At 40.4% G+C, this 15,545-nt stretch overlaps 1 protein-coding gene and 1 long non-coding RNA gene across 4 annotated transcripts; both read right to left on the bottom strand.

The window, feature by feature from the left end:
* Window positions 1-8,652: 8,652 nt before the first annotated feature.
* Window positions 8,653-11,036, bottom strand: dand5 (DAN domain family, member 5). The gene is made up of 2 exons (XM_043248475.1): window positions 10,385-11,036; window positions 8,653-9,575 (listed from the first exon to the last, which is right to left on the bottom strand). Exons 1-2 carry the CDS (start codon window positions 10,814-10,816, stop codon window positions 9,300-9,302), a joined length of 708 nt encoding a protein of 235 aa, XP_043104410.1. The 5' UTR covers window positions 10,817-11,036; the 3' UTR covers window positions 8,653-9,299.
* Window positions 11,037-11,535: 499 nt separating this feature from the next.
* On the bottom strand, window positions 11,536-15,332 carry LOC122350899. Of its 3 annotated transcripts, XR_006251641.1 has the most exons (4): window positions 14,494-15,332; window positions 13,555-14,401; window positions 12,282-12,502; window positions 11,536-12,197 (listed from the first exon to the last, which is right to left on the bottom strand). It is a non-coding gene; the product is annotated as an uncharacterized LOC122350899 (long non-coding RNA). The 3 variants fall into 3 exon arrangements; XR_006251642.1 differs by having other exon boundaries at window positions 12,753-15,332; XR_006251639.1 differs by having other exon boundaries at window positions 13,555-15,332.
* Window positions 15,333-15,545: the final 213 nt, after the last annotated feature.

The following is a 15,545-nucleotide window of genomic DNA, read 5'->3' as shown; positions in this document are numbered from 1 at the left end:
TTAAATTGATGAAAACTGTCACTTTTTTAAAAATATATTTATGCAGGTCAAAATGACTGCAGGCTAATTATTTTATATATGTTTTATTATATAAAAGAAGATTAAATATCTGTCTGCTCTGTCTTGTCAATAACGGCAACCTTGTAAAAAAAATGTATTTTTTTTTTTTTTACACATGCATAGAGGTCTCTCCAAACATTATAAAGCTGAGCAAAGCAGGAGGGTCAACATCAGTGTGACCAAATGTGTTTGAAGGTGATTTAATACGCTAAAGCATAGCTCATCCCCCAAACAAACCTGCTGACGTTAATAGATTTAAAGTAAAACCCGGTTGGACATTCATGAAAGCTTCAAATAGTGCTTTCTGTATCATACATCATAAATGGAGACGGGGTGACATTTCTGCTTCCTTTATAGCTTTCTCGTTGGTAGCCCATGTTATCTGTCTCTTTTCAAAACAGTATTTGGCGCCCTCTAGTGGATTCACGGATCTAATGCAACGTACGATGTGTTTATATATAAACAGATAAAAGTGTGTGACTCCGATTCGTTTTGTACAAAGCTTCGATTCATGTGTAACTAAATTCGATTATCCTAAACGAGCTAAACTGGGTTGGCTGACCGGTTTATTTTCTCTCCGCAGCTAATCGTAGGCTAGCTTCCTCGACGGCCGCAGGAATTATGCGACACCGGTTAATATCAAACAAATACCGAGCTCTGCGCGTCTCGGGCCACCGTGGGGAGGACGACGGGGAAACCTGAGCTCTGCGAGCAGCTCTTTCACTGATAATGTCGAGACTTACCGCCTGAACTCGGCACCTGTTGACTCCCGGCTCCGCCGTTGCGCGTGATTCTGGCGGGAAAGACGCTGCAAGTGTAATCACGTGACACTGTTCGAAATTTGAGTAAAAAAAAACCTTTAAACCAGTTAGAATAAAATTATATATATATATATATATATATATATATATATATATATATATATATATATATATATATATATATATATATATATATATATATATATGGCTTTATATTAGCTACCTATATAAAAGTGGAAACGTTTCTACTTATGGGGTGATATCTGACAATTAGCTTTTTATGTGGTTGTTTACAGACTTAAGTAAAAAAAAAAAAAAAGGATAAGGAACTCTTAAAACACATTCTCATTCATTTTAATAACACTGAGCAACATTAGAGCAATCTCAAATTATGCATTTTAATAGAAATCTGAAATTGCTCATTTTTGCTCATAAATTGTCTAGGTCATCCTAAATATGCATCATTTAAATTATATATATATATATATATATATATATATATATATATATATATATATATATATATATATATATATATATATATATATATATATTTATATATATATTTTGCAAAAGTACTGTTTGATTTAAAAAACTAAAGTATTTTGTCCATTTTTTTTATCATATAATTCGATTTTCACTGACCCTTTTTTTCCCGCCTAACAGGTACACCAACAACACATACCAAAAAAAAACAATAACTTAACATACGAAAATTATTCCCTGTGGACGCAGAACAAAGACAGTAATTCAAACATATAAGAACATTATTTAAAAACAAAACAAAAACAAGCACAGACTTAAGAATGTTAATTACGGTTTGTTTTTATTTTACCCTTTATCAAACAATTTATTTTACAACAGATCTTTACAGTTGTAGACAGAAAATCTAGGTCTAGGACAACAAAGTAATAATTAATGATAAACAATATTTTAAATTTATGCGTAAAAATGGTAAAGCGTTTCCAGGATTTTCATTTGAATGTGTTAAAGAATATCATTAAAACCTGGGACATAAAAAATGTCGTTTGTATACACCTAGATAGATGGATTTAGGGTCAGGCCAGGTCTTGGCATGCAGGGTCACAGATGGAGCACAACGCTGAATATATTTGAGAGACTGGCATAGTTACCCAGCCGTGCCATCTGCTTCACACACACTTCATATATACACATATCCACATACGAAACCATATAAACGCTTAATCAGGAGGTGCGTATATAAGAGCGCACGCATTCAGGCCTAACCCCCCCCTCCCCGTCACACACATACACGGTTCTACTGATCACTTAACCTTAAACAGAATAAAAGCCCCCTCTGCTCTGTTTTTCTCGTCTCCGACGTGTTATAGAGCGTTTGCCAAAGACAGGAGAGGCGTTAAAGACAGATAAACTCAGCCATCTTGCAGGTGTTTCTATCAAAAGGCTCGCCCAGCAGAGCCAAACTCAGCCTGGCAGAGTCTTAATGCCCTGGACTACTGTCATTCTCAGGAGACGTATGTCATTGATGATGGCTGCGTGTGTGTGTGTGTGTGTGTGTGCGTGTGTGTGCGTGTGTGAGTGTTTGTTCTGCACCTGTCGGATGGTGGGAAGCAGCGTTTGAGATAGACAGATGAAAAAGAAACCATCTGTGTTTCAAAAGGAACAAAAAAACGGGAAAAAAAAACCTTCCAAGAGAATCAATTGACAAAGTATGACTAAAAGCACATGTGCCTATGATTTTAGTCGTGGTTTTGATTGGAGAAATTGTGAAGCGAGTTATCTGTTAAACAAAAGCAGATTTTATTCTTTGTAATTCATTCGTCTTAGTTATTGTATTTTCAATGTGACTTAATTGTGGAAGTTGGGCTCTATATAAAAAAAAAGGAAATAACAGATATGACTATACTAAAAACACGCTACTGAATCTTTACAGGCAGCATATGAGCCGAAACTTTTTTTAATAAGAACATGACGTAATAGGCTAGTTTCCCGGGAAACCCGTCCCAGCCGCTCCGATTCATAATAAACTTACTATAATGCGTGTGAAATAATACGTGATAGTAACTTTTATATATTGATTTCTAATTTTTAAAGGATGGAAATGCACATAACAGTTTTATTTCATATTTGCATATTTGCATGTCAGTCTGGTGTAACATAAAACACTCGTGAATGCAGATCGAAACCTTGATTTGCGTAATATAATTTTTCCTAACAATAAATATTGAGTAAATGCATCAGCGGAAGCTTTTTGCAAACATCCAAATAAAAATAGGTAGGTAGTATGGTTTATTGATTGGATTATATTGACCACGAATAAAACGTTTGGTCTTTGTAACGGGGTTGAACTGGCCGCCTTTACGCAAGCGAACAAAAACTGAAATTCCCGAAACATGATGTGGGTTTATTTCAGCTGAGTTGCATTTTGCTTGATCCTAATAAGATCCGGAGTTGTATTTTTTCTCTCCCTCTCGTTACTTTAACTACGGGTGACAAGGGCACCTTGAGCTGCAGATGTTCTCACCGATGACAGATGGTATTGGCATCATCTGTGTATGTGTGTGTATGCGTGCAGCACGCTGGCATCATGCAGGGACAGCGGGCAGAGCCCATACCGGCTTAGCGCCACCTGCACCCCCTAAATTGTAGCCCGAGACCCCTCTCCCGCTTCCGTATATACGCTTTCTGTGCATATATGTGTGCGTGTGTGTGCGGGAGAGCTTGAATTTTAGGCAATCACAGCAGCGAAACCGAAACAAAGCACGAAAAAGATCCCAAAACATTTGAAATTGGCCACGAAAACTCAAGTGCAATGTCCAAAAAAACAATTTACCTAAAACTGGCATTCTCCGTTTAGATCGGTGCCCGATGGGAGTCTGAACAAAAGAATCTGGATTCACAGTGAATCACAATTGCGGTGTTTGATGTAAAACAGCCGTCCTGGATGTTTAATTGATAACAGAGAAGCTCTAATTGTCTCATTTATCTTCATGCAGACAGTGCGAGGCTGGTGGAACGATTGCTCCAGCCTGGCCAGCGGAGTTAGGCACAGCGGACGGATGAAATCCAGCAACAGCGCGGGCCAAAATCTCTCGGACATTTCATTTCGAACCTTTCGGACCTTTTATTTTCTTTCCGTTTGGTAGCAGATTCACGTCCGGCCCTCCGCTTCGTCACGCGAAGTGACTTCTTTTGATTTGAAGTCACAGATTGCGTTTGGAACGGAACGCTAGCATCTAACAAAAATATGTGCTAAGAATATGTTTTGCTAAAGCTCCAGTTGCAGTCAGAAATGTTCTTCCTGGGGTATTCAAAACCTCTAGTGTTTTGCAAATGCAAATGTTATAAAAATTAAAAATTTATTCTTAGTGATCCACATCTCAGTGAACAACATTTAAAAGTAAAAAGCATAGTTAACATGTTTGTGCTAATGCGTCACAGACACTATCGACGTCTAGACAACTTTGAATAAATATCCCATTAAATGTCGCTGTAAGAAAGTTAGCATGGTAACTACTTATTGAATGCTGCACTGTATGAACTACGGTTTACAGTGGTTTCCAAAAGGAGACTTTTTGCTGTGATGCCACAGAAGAATCATTTTGGGTTCCCCAAGGAACCTTTCAGTCAACAGGTCAACCAGTTTTCTTACCTGAACATTTAAATAAAATTAAGAAACTTATTTGACTGTTAAGAAGCATCTGTGGAGGGGAAAGGTCCCATGGATGCTGGAGATTCTTCACGGAAACTATAGGTGCCAAAAAACACACACACACAGCAAATGGGTAACGTTAGCACACTATCCCAAACACCGCCACATTCTCACAGCTTTTTAAATAGAAGTTTTGCACGGCATCTGTGTCATGTTTAACACAAGACATTTAAAAGCTTACGGCTGTGTTGCTCACCACCGCTCTCTGAGCATTGTGATCTCGAAACGAGTGAAGAATCAAAGTCCCAAATCAATTAGAGACTCTCTGGAGTCTGAGTGACATTCAGAAAGCGCGCTCATCTGTGCCCAGATTTTCTCTCTTCGCTGCACCCCTCTCAGCACAATTTGAGAAACAAAATGGCTCCCACGGGCACTTCCTGCATCTCAGAGAGTGATGAATTCTTAAAGAGAATTCCATTTCCTTTTCCTCTTTCCCCTTGTGCACTCGAAAGCCATGTGTCGAAAGCTGAGGAAAAGACAAATAATGAGCTTCTCTCCATTAAAACCTGGCGTGCATTCTTGGAAGAAATTCATAGTTTCTCTATTTCGTATCGTCTTTTTCTATATTTTCTTTCCCAGACACTAGCATCTAATGTTTTTACAGTATATTTACACCTGCTCCAAAACATTGTGAGCTTCAAATCCATTTTAATGTCACAGAAGAACCACTTTTGGTCCGGTAAAGTACCTTTCAAATATCAGTTTTTACAATAGCTTTTCTTAGCCTGAAGAGCATCTGAATAATCTAGAGAACATTTTACCACTATAAGAAACGTCTATTATGATGTTCCATGGATGATAAAGGTTCTTAGATGGACCATTTTTAATCAATGTTTTATTTTTGTCCATCCATCCATCCATCCATCTCTCTATCTATCTATCAATCTATCACCCTAACTGACTGCTGTTCCATCCATCCATCCATCTATCCATCATCCATCCATCCATCCATCCATCCATCCATCTCTCTATCAATCTATCACCCTATCTGACTGCTGTTCCATCCATCCATTTATCATCCATCCATCCATCCATCTATCTATCTATCTATCTATCTATCTATCTATCTATCTATCTATCTATCTATCTATCTATCTATCTATCTATCTGACTGCTGTTCCATCCATCCATCCATCCATCATCCATCCATCATCCATCTCTCTATCTATCAATCTATCACCCTATCTGACTGCTGTTCCATCCATCCATCATTTTATCTGCCTGTATATCATTCTATCATTTTGTTTGTAAAGCCTAATACATCTTCAAACACTTCAGACTTTTATTTTTAACCCTTTTCAGCATTCAAGTTGTTGCAATCTCGTGCAACCTTATGGATGTTTTTGTCCATTTTAATTTGTATTTATTACATTTTTTTTGGCCTGCGTTCATTCTAACGGCATACATTTTCTCTCTGTGTCCATCGCAGAGCATTGTAAGACAGCATTTTGAAAAATGCACATCTAAGAAGTCAGCAGAATTGCTACCTTCTGGAACAGCCTTCACGTTGGGAGCGCACATACGATGCCTTAAAATATAGCTATGCAGGCAGCTCACTAGGCACCGAAACAGAGCGTATGTCTCCTGCTCTCTCAGGGTAAATGAACACAGTTATCCTGATGCCAGCAGACACCGGCACACATGGACGCTGAGCTCGGAAACATGGCACGGTGAGGCAGACGACAGGAAAATATGACATCAGGCAGGCCTACACAAGATGCTTTCGCCAAATGTCTGGCCTTAATTACCCTAATTAATGCAATTAGAGTTGTTATGTGACATCACCTGCATCTCACAGGCTTTAATCTATAATGTCTAATTAATATGTTTGCACATCCCACAGGTCAAAGACCAAAACTGAAATTCGCATGCATTTGTGCATGCATACACAAGAATTAGATGAAGGCTTTAACAGTAACTGAATTCTGTGAACGAACATAAACTGCAATTATGACCTTGGTTTCTAATCTATTTTAAAAGGCAGTTTTTCTTTTGTGTTCCTGCTTATTGTCTTCAAAATATCTAATATAGCCCAGGTCATATTGTCTATCTTTATAATACACTTTTGTAGTGTTTTTTTTTGCTTGACAGGGGAATAAAAAGCTTTTCCATTTTTCCTTTTGTGTTCGGTTGGATCAACCCGTGGGTAAGTAAATACACCGTTCCCATTGAACTGAACTACTCTTTGAGTTTCTTCTAAAGCCAGAGTTTTTCCCTGCACGTTCTTTAGAGTTAAATACTGTCAGCTAACTTGCTACCATAGACTGTGAATTAATGTGATCTATAAAAACCCTGGCCCCGTGTGCTTTTACATACAGCTGCTTTGGGTTTTGCAGGTTGGACGCGAATCGAAGGCAGCTCAGTGTACAATTGTAATGGAGAATTGTACGATTCAACTGAAGCACTGGAAGCTGGCAGTGCCCTGCGGCACAAACTCCCAATGGCAATCATGTGCCAACCTTGCCCAGCTGCTCCTGGACGTCCATGCCACATCCATGTCATTGCAACCGTACCATCTCTAAGTTTACCCTGGCATTTCACACCAAAGACCCCGAGGCATGCAGGAACGTGGCCCCTCTCGCCATGCTTAGAGCTGTCAGGTCCAACCAATCCACCATCCACCCATGGACCGGCTTCAGACCCAAGTCCGCATTTCAAAGACCTCAATTGGTGCCATGTTATTAAAAAGGTTCAATATGCAAAAGTCCAACTGGTCCACTCTCAGGAGATACGTGGTGCTGGGCATGTGTGGAGCGACTGAATATTAAACCAGGCTTACCAAACACAATAAGATGGGCTGAGTGACAAGTTATAGGCCAGGCCTACTGCACTGCTGTTCATGCAAATGCAGGCTTTATTAATATCAGCTTCAAAAGCAAACGCTTGTTTTTCGGTAATGCTTTAAAAAAATTTCCTTAAGTTGACTATCACACCAATACGCCAATGTTATGAACCGATTCAATGCTGTTCCTGTCAACCCAGCTATGGCACTAACCGCACACCATTTTTCTCTAATGCAGTTTTAATGGCGCGTTTCTCTGGCGTATTTTCCCGCCGTTCCTGCTTGCTCAACCCTACACAAACACTAGGATGCTCGCGGGTTCGCGTTGTTGCCTTTTAACGAGCTTCGCCGACGGTGGTTAGATTTCCCGAAGCTCTGCTTCTTGGCACGAGCGAAGCGCGAGCCCAAACACGAAAAAAAAAGCCCCCGCCTTTTTCGGCGCTGCCATGGCAACAGCGCCCTCTAAAGCGTTTTCGCGGCATATACAAAAAAAGCTCCACATCTGTTGCACGAGGAACCACTTTGGAATAAATAAATTATTAATTCGCTTAAGTTTACCTCATTAACCACTGCACAGGCTGACGTAGAACAGAAGTGGCAAAAAAAAATAAAAATAAATGAAAAACCCAGCACACGCGAGGAGTGGATATAGGGGGCAATTTCGCGCGCAATGCAAATTGCAGCAAGAAGCGGTTTTGACAGGCTGCCAAGGCGATGTAAAGCACCCCCTTGTTCTCCCTCCGGCGATTTTTCGCATAGGATGAGTAAACTCGACCTATTTATTCCAGCCAGGTGCCAGAAAATCGATGAATAAAACTTTTATTTTTCAGGACTGAAGTGCAGCTGTCCTGCAGGGAGAGGACGTTTCCCACAGCATTGAAAAGAGTGATTAGGCAGCAGCAGAGAATAACACTTAATGTGCGTTTGGGTGTTAAATGATAGTCGACATTGCAGTCGGCATTTAACGCAACATTCTTTTGGATGCCTCATTAAATTGTCCTGACCTTTCTTTATGGTAGCATCTGCATAATAAATAAGCAGGTATTACATCATGTGCTCGCTACGTTTGTGTAACCTGTAGCATATGAAACTTAATCACTCAGTCACGTTTTATTTATTAGTCTCATTAAAGCAGCAAACTAGGTTCATGCTTTTATATTTTACCTAAGAGCTGCAAGGCGACCCATGCGTATTTGCCCCGGTTTAGATGTATAGAATGCATTCGGTAATAAACTTCTAGTAATTGATGTCCTGTATTAGCAGAAAACGGCAAGAGCACAAACAAGGCCTACATAAATATACGGTAGTTTTGAAGGCAATTAAACAAACACAGTTTAGGTTGTTTTGTTGATTTAGCACGTTTTTATTTAATAGTGATCCACATTGTATGGCAGCCTATTAGTGGCTCCTAAGCTCTTCTACTCTGAAAATGTAAATGAATTGTCTTCCACTAGCTTACATATAAAAAGTACAACAAATATACGGTAAAGGTGTGCTTGTTATACGAATATTAACGAATTACACGATTACATGCAAGCAACCCTAATCCTAGTAATAACCATATAATAAGCAAGCCTACGTGCATTTCATTAATATTGCTCTATAGTTAAATGTAGAATATGACAAGGACACCTTAAATTAAGGTGCACCAAATACAGTTTAGGAAATAGTCGAGTAATCCAGGCCACTTTTTGATGTCATTGCAATGTTTGTGCGTTTACCTAAATTATTCTTATTTATGTAAACAACAATGATATTCGTGCAACAGCGACACCTATAGTTAAAGCTAGGAAACGACACCATAAATTAACTGATTAAAATAAATCAGCATCGTACAATTAACACAAAGACACCTCTGAATATCAGAAGGCGGTTTACAGAAAAATTCGTCAAATCTCACACATTTGTGCGGCTTGTCAATCTCGCAAACACACACACACACACACACACACACACACCGTCGGTGCACTCAAATATTAGACTCATGTGACTAAAACGTCTGTTATAAATGAAGCGTGTCCGTGTTCTGGGCCTTGACCTCTTCGCTGCTCGTTTCGCATCTGCACTCCTCGACGATCGTGACGCGCCTCTCGCGCGCCTCCGTCCCGCAGCGCTGGTGCACGAGCACGGAGCGCGTCCTCGAGGGAGCGCACCGCGTGCACTGCGCTCTGGGCCGTCCGCGGGACTCTCCGCTGGACGGGACGAACATGGAGTCGCACTGGCCGTAGCAGAGGTTGTTGTGAACCGTCACGGTCTCGCAGCCGTCCTCCACGATGCGCTGCGAACAAGAAGTCGTTCGGGAAAAAAAGGTGGCTCAAAGACAAGCTTAAATGTAACAGCCTAGGGCGCGCTTTTTTTTTTTTTTTTTTTTTACACAGGATGCTAATAATGGTAACGGCAAAACGGCAGCCTAATAGGATAGGTAATAACAATAACATCTTGCTAATAATTTAGTTATGGTTTACGCGCTGTCATGACGCTCGTATGAAAAAAATAAACAAACCTATATTTAAAGTCTAATTTATTAAATAAGGAAAACAAATAAAACAGCATATTCATCATATAGTCATCATATAATATTTTTACGCAGCTTATTTGTTATATATAAATTCTAGCTATAAATTCTCGTTATTTTTATATATATATATATATATATATATATATATATATATATATATATATATATATATATATATATATATATATATTCCCCTTTTGTCACAATATTTACTTCTTAAAGTTATTTTTAAGGTTCCGTTTTTATGTTTTTATTATCCAGAAATTTAATTTCTCCCCCATCAGAAATTTAATCTAAAGTGATCAAATAAGAGCAACGCGCGTATCTCTGCAGGATTTACAGTATTTTAATTTTGAAGGCAGCAATTGCATTTTTTATACATAGTTAATTAAAAATAGATCATTTGTGAAATATTTATTAGCCTAATTAAATATTAAAAACTATAGGCTAAAGAACACCCATTAATTGAGGACCTGTGCAGCTAATACAGCAATCCGTATGCATAATCAATTTGAAATAAACATTAAAAATAATAATTATGCATGCACGCATAAGATGAACGAACGTACCTGTGTGAAGGGCACTGCTGCACAGCTCTGTTTGGGATTGACTCGCAGAGCCACGGCCTCATTGCTTCGCTCGCTTTTGCGCATCACTCTCTGCCACATCTCCAGACCCTGTTTTCTCGCGGCGTCTCGAGGGAGCAGGGCCGCGGGTTTGTTGTGGGACAGGACCGACGGACCCGGGCGCCCGAGGGCCAAGAACGCGGGAAACGCGCTCCGACTCGGCGAGCTTTTAGACGGCGCGCGACCGCCGGCGGCCCGTCGCAGAAAATGAGGGGCTAGTTTGACGACTCTGACGGATCCCCGAAGAGGTTCGTCCGGTCCGTTCCCGGAGGATTCGAAACCGTGAAAGTCCCGCTGAAAGGCGCCGCGCGGGAAGAAAGCGCCCGCCAAAGTGAGCGCCGGCAACAGAACAAAAAAGCTGATTCGAAACGTCATGTTTGCCGAATTAGAGAACGTTGGGTTCGAAATTCGATTTCTGCCGCTCGAGATAAAAGTCGGGGTTCAAGGTCCCGTATGGTCACCTTGCTGTCGTTGCGGACATGAGGCCAGAGCTGACCGATATATGCTCTCGTCTGGTTCTTTGATGATTGGCCATCATTGCTTTATTATAGCTATTTATTACTTGAACAGCTATCGTACCTGTCTGAATAATGGCGGTGAGTAGGTGAGTTTTCGTGAGGTAGTGACAAGTGCACCTTTCATCTCTTCGTATCGTGGGAACTGAACGTAATAAATTAATAAAATTAAACGTTTTCAACGTTCATAAAAAGCGTTAATAAAAATAAACGTTTTTATTTTAGTCTTCATTTTGCATGCAGCATCGACGTAGCCGTGTTTATATGTAGCTTTATTCATTCTTTACACATATAGGCTGCTGAGCAAGATATGATTTTCATACTAACCCGAGAGCGTTAAATCTAATACGTTTACGAAACTGTTCAAATGACAAAATGAAAAAGTAATCACTAACTGGACTAAATGCTCGTCCTTTCTCACGGCTACAGGAGCTCTCGCTCACCTGAAGTTCAAACAGATGTTGAGCTCAAGTGTTAAGTGTTTCCCGCCTCCAGGTAAACTGTACATCTGAATCATATTTACGACCTCTAATAATCCCTTTGATAACGACAAAAAAAAAACTTTCCCAAGGGAATAGCTACGCAACAAAGGGCCTTCTTTATTTTGGAAAATTATTTATAACACCTCATAGCTAAATATGACTATAGGGCACATAATTCTTATCACAAATGCATCTGTTATCAAAGATCTGGCGGTGATGCAAATAAAAAAAGAAATGTCTGCAATATGTTCCACTATAACTGAACAACCCAAATAACACATCCATTTTCCAGCTTGTGATATTTGGCTATTGCTAAAAAAAAATAAAATAAAATACAAAAATAAATACAAATTTAATTATCAACGCAGAATAAAACAGGTTATAACCTACTGTACCAAATTAATCTCACACGTGTTTGAAAAACTGAAATATGATGAATTATGTTTTTTTTTTTTAAGTAATATCAGAATGCATGGAAAAACTTACAGTATTTTCTCACATTTACGTGTCTGCCTATTTATTCACTGTTTAATAATGACTCCCCTTTCAGCATAAATGTGCATGTACCCGCATTCACTGTCCAGCAGGTGGAGCCAGGCACTTTGCGTCTTTCAGACTCATGCTATGGAACAAAGTTTTAGCTTGGTTTCAAAGACGGATCCTCCTGAGTGTAGCAGACCTTCTCTGTTGGCCGAGAAACGACTGAGGAAGACTTGAATCCCTCGCTTCGTTGTCTGGTATCTGATGAAACGCCGCGGTCTAAGAACATAACAAGATCAAATAACTGATAGTACACACTAACCACACACACACACACACACACACACACACACACACACTGACCATACTATGCCATGCATTTGTTACAAAATGTTCGTCCTTGAGATGTCTGCTCACAACCGAGTTCGGCCTCTGAGAGCTGGAGAAAAGAAAGAGAGATACGCTCTTTTTTCGTGTCTGAATTAAAATAAACATTTAACGAATAAACTCACTCTGATTCCTTTAAACTGATTTTGGACGCCATGCTACTTTTTTTTTGGACGCCTCAAGATGGAGCCAGTGACCTACAATAGAGTAAACGCGGTCAAACACAACTGATAACAGGTATTAAGAAGAAGCAGCCAGTGTGGTAATGACTTGTCTCCACTATTTCAAAACTAGCTGTATATTCTGTCCAGACGTTTGTTTTTTGCAAGCATTGTATTTTTTCCTGTTTGCAATGCACCAGTTCAGGGTGTAGCATATTCCACACAGACACTTATAAGATATGAGTTGTACATCCTATGTAAGTCATGCGTTTTGCTCGTCGCTTACCAAATTGTTCTTTTCGCCCTGCGCTCTCTGTCCTGAACACATTTATCAGGCATCCGCAGAGTAAAAACCTTTTTATGCGTGCGTGTGACCCAGCAGGGCGATTGTGTTTGGAGAGAGGAAAACACAGAGGAGGATTTAGAGAGCGGAAGAAAAGAGATGCTGACCGGGACACATGCACACACCACAAACGCATGCATTCATGAAAACACATACACACACACACACACACACACACGCGCGCTTTAAACTAAAGGTTATGGTATTGACCTTTTAACATCCATTCAACCTTTTCATTGCACTTTAATGTTGAAGCATCATATTAAACATGTTCCTCGCACTAAGGAATAAAATCGTCTTGTTGGTTCTTTGAGGAGACCTTTATTTTAAAGACAGTAGAAATTTGTAAAATGAGATGTTCCCAAAAACACAAAATAAGAAGCAGGCCTAGCGGTACAAGCATTTCAAGGTGAATATGCACAGCAGGAAATTTGGTTTCTGTGGTCAAATGTTCTTTATTAGAGTGTGTATGTGTGTGTGTGTGTGTGTGTGTGTGTGTGCAGCCGGCTTGGCAATTCTTAGAACTTGTGAGAACAAAAACTGGGTGTTCTTAGGAACGTGTTTCTCATGTCAATATGTGCAAGGTGTGTGCAACTCTCCCCTGTTCTATATAGGCTGCAGTGCATTTATCAGCTGGCCACAAGCCGCAGAGTGCACACCATGTGTGTGTTTTTGTGTCTGTGCGTGTGTATCAGACGAGGGGGGTAATGAGATGAGGTTTACAGGCACACTTCTTGGAACTCACCGAATCCGGGACCCGCCAAGAGACTTCATTCAATCTCTTCTGCGGCGATGACTGTCCAAATAACCTCACGAAGAGACGCAACCATCAGCGGAAACGACTTCTGTTGGGTTCGTTTGTTTGTCTGTTTTTTGTTTGTTAAGAAAAACATCTTCGAATATCCAGCGACCGTTGGTCGACGCAGTACCCCGCCATCTTTATCACATTATCGCTAGCCCATATCTGCATCTAAAAGGCCGTTACCACAGGAGAACAACTTACCATGACCAGAACAGAATAAACACACCTACTACTGAATGAGTCAAAGTGAGTGTTTTCAAATGACTAAAAGCTTTTAGAGATGAGTAGATTAAGTGCTAGAGACGACTTCTTAACCAACACTTGTGGTCTGAAAGCACTCTTACTGTGAATTAGATTAAATTTCACCGACACCTGTATTAAGAAATATCAAGTCGCCATGTTTTATTCGACTTGTTTTTATCTGAGGCGATTACTAAACGCCGCCACGCGGGCGCGCTGCTCAACCATGCACGCGCTCTAAAGATAAAATTAACCTCAAAATCAAGTAACATTTCACACCGGTTGCACCTTTTATAGTTTGAATCGAGGACGTAAACACGTTTTCGCATTGGCGGCAAGACAAACGATGAAGGTTATGGAAGGAAACCCGGCGTGTAAAGAATCCCGCCAATTTCCTCGCGCCAAACGGAGCGATTTGCGAAACATTCAAGAGCGAACCGTTACTGCTAAGCGTTTAATTAACACAGGGGTTGGATGTGCCGTTTTAAAAAAGCACAGGAGTGGCGCTATCTTCTCTTCTCGTTAAAAACAAAAATAGCCTCGTGTGCCCCTGTAAACGAAAATGAATGGGAAAATGACTAAATTACTACATTTGCTCGCCACAGAGATGCATTGGTTCAGTCACACCAAACAGCTACATACCTGATGGGTTACACGGCGTATCTGAGCAATGTGAGAATTACCCATAAGCCAGCGTGTGGTTTTGCTGTTACAGAAAACATTAGTTTCATTAGTCAGGAAGGACCCCGAGTGAAGGTCTCTCAACTCCCCTTTGCTTCTACGGAAATGTGAGTTTTTTCCACCGCTGTCTTTAATCTGTGTGCGGTGTTGCTAGCCAAACTAGCCATTATAAAGCAGCAACTGGCATAATCCTACACAAACACTACATCATTGTTTCCACACAGTGATTTAAGGGTGGTTTTCGTGCGAGTAAACATCTTACCCGTATCTCTTTTTCTCACAGAAACACAGGCGCTTCTTCTTTTCTATTATTGTACTGTTTACGTGTGTGAGCACCGATGCGTGTAACTGTTTTTGGATAAATGGGTGTATGGCATGTGGATGTGCGTGTGTCTGTGTGGATGTGGCCGTGGGTGTGCCTGCGTATGCGTACTTGAGCATTACACTTTCCCTCCGCTGTCTTGTTTAACCGTCGTCCGGCCCCGCCAGACTAGACAGTGTGCAAGGGTGTCTAGTCGAAACTACACCTGTTTGTCTGCAAACAACCTTGAACAACGCTGACTCTTTGCGTACCTGTCTGTCTATCTGTCAGTCAGCCAGCCAGCCAGCAATTACAGCTTCGAGTATTTGCTTTCGCATACACTTTCCTGTCCCGTCTCGGGCTCTATCTTATCGATACGCACTTGAGACCCGTCTAATTTTTACAGTCTGTGCGCCGGACCGCTCTTATCGGCGCTGTAGAGTAAACAGACTGTAACTTTCTGTCATATGGATTCAGACACAACAAGCCATTAGATGTCTGACTCTTTACACGCAGCAGTGGGGAATTCAGCGGTGGCATGCAGTCTGGCTTTCTATGGTTTGATGTTGATTCAACAAAGAAAGTCTGTGTGTCACTTTGGGGTCTGGCATAACCACATCAAAAAAAACAAAAAAAAATCTATTTTGATTGTGCAACCCACTGAGTGCAACACAAGTAAAATCATTCATTTTCTTTTTAGTATTATTATTAT

The sequence above is a fragment of the Puntigrus tetrazona genome, chromosome 1, assembly GCF_018831695.1.
Source record: "Puntigrus tetrazona isolate hp1 chromosome 1, ASM1883169v1, whole genome shotgun sequence".
In the NCBI taxonomy this organism is placed as follows: domain Eukaryota; kingdom Metazoa; phylum Chordata; class Actinopteri; order Cypriniformes; family Cyprinidae; genus Puntigrus; species Puntigrus tetrazona.
Note: the sequence above shows the minus strand (reverse complement) of the source record. Positions and strands in the feature narration are given on the sequence as shown.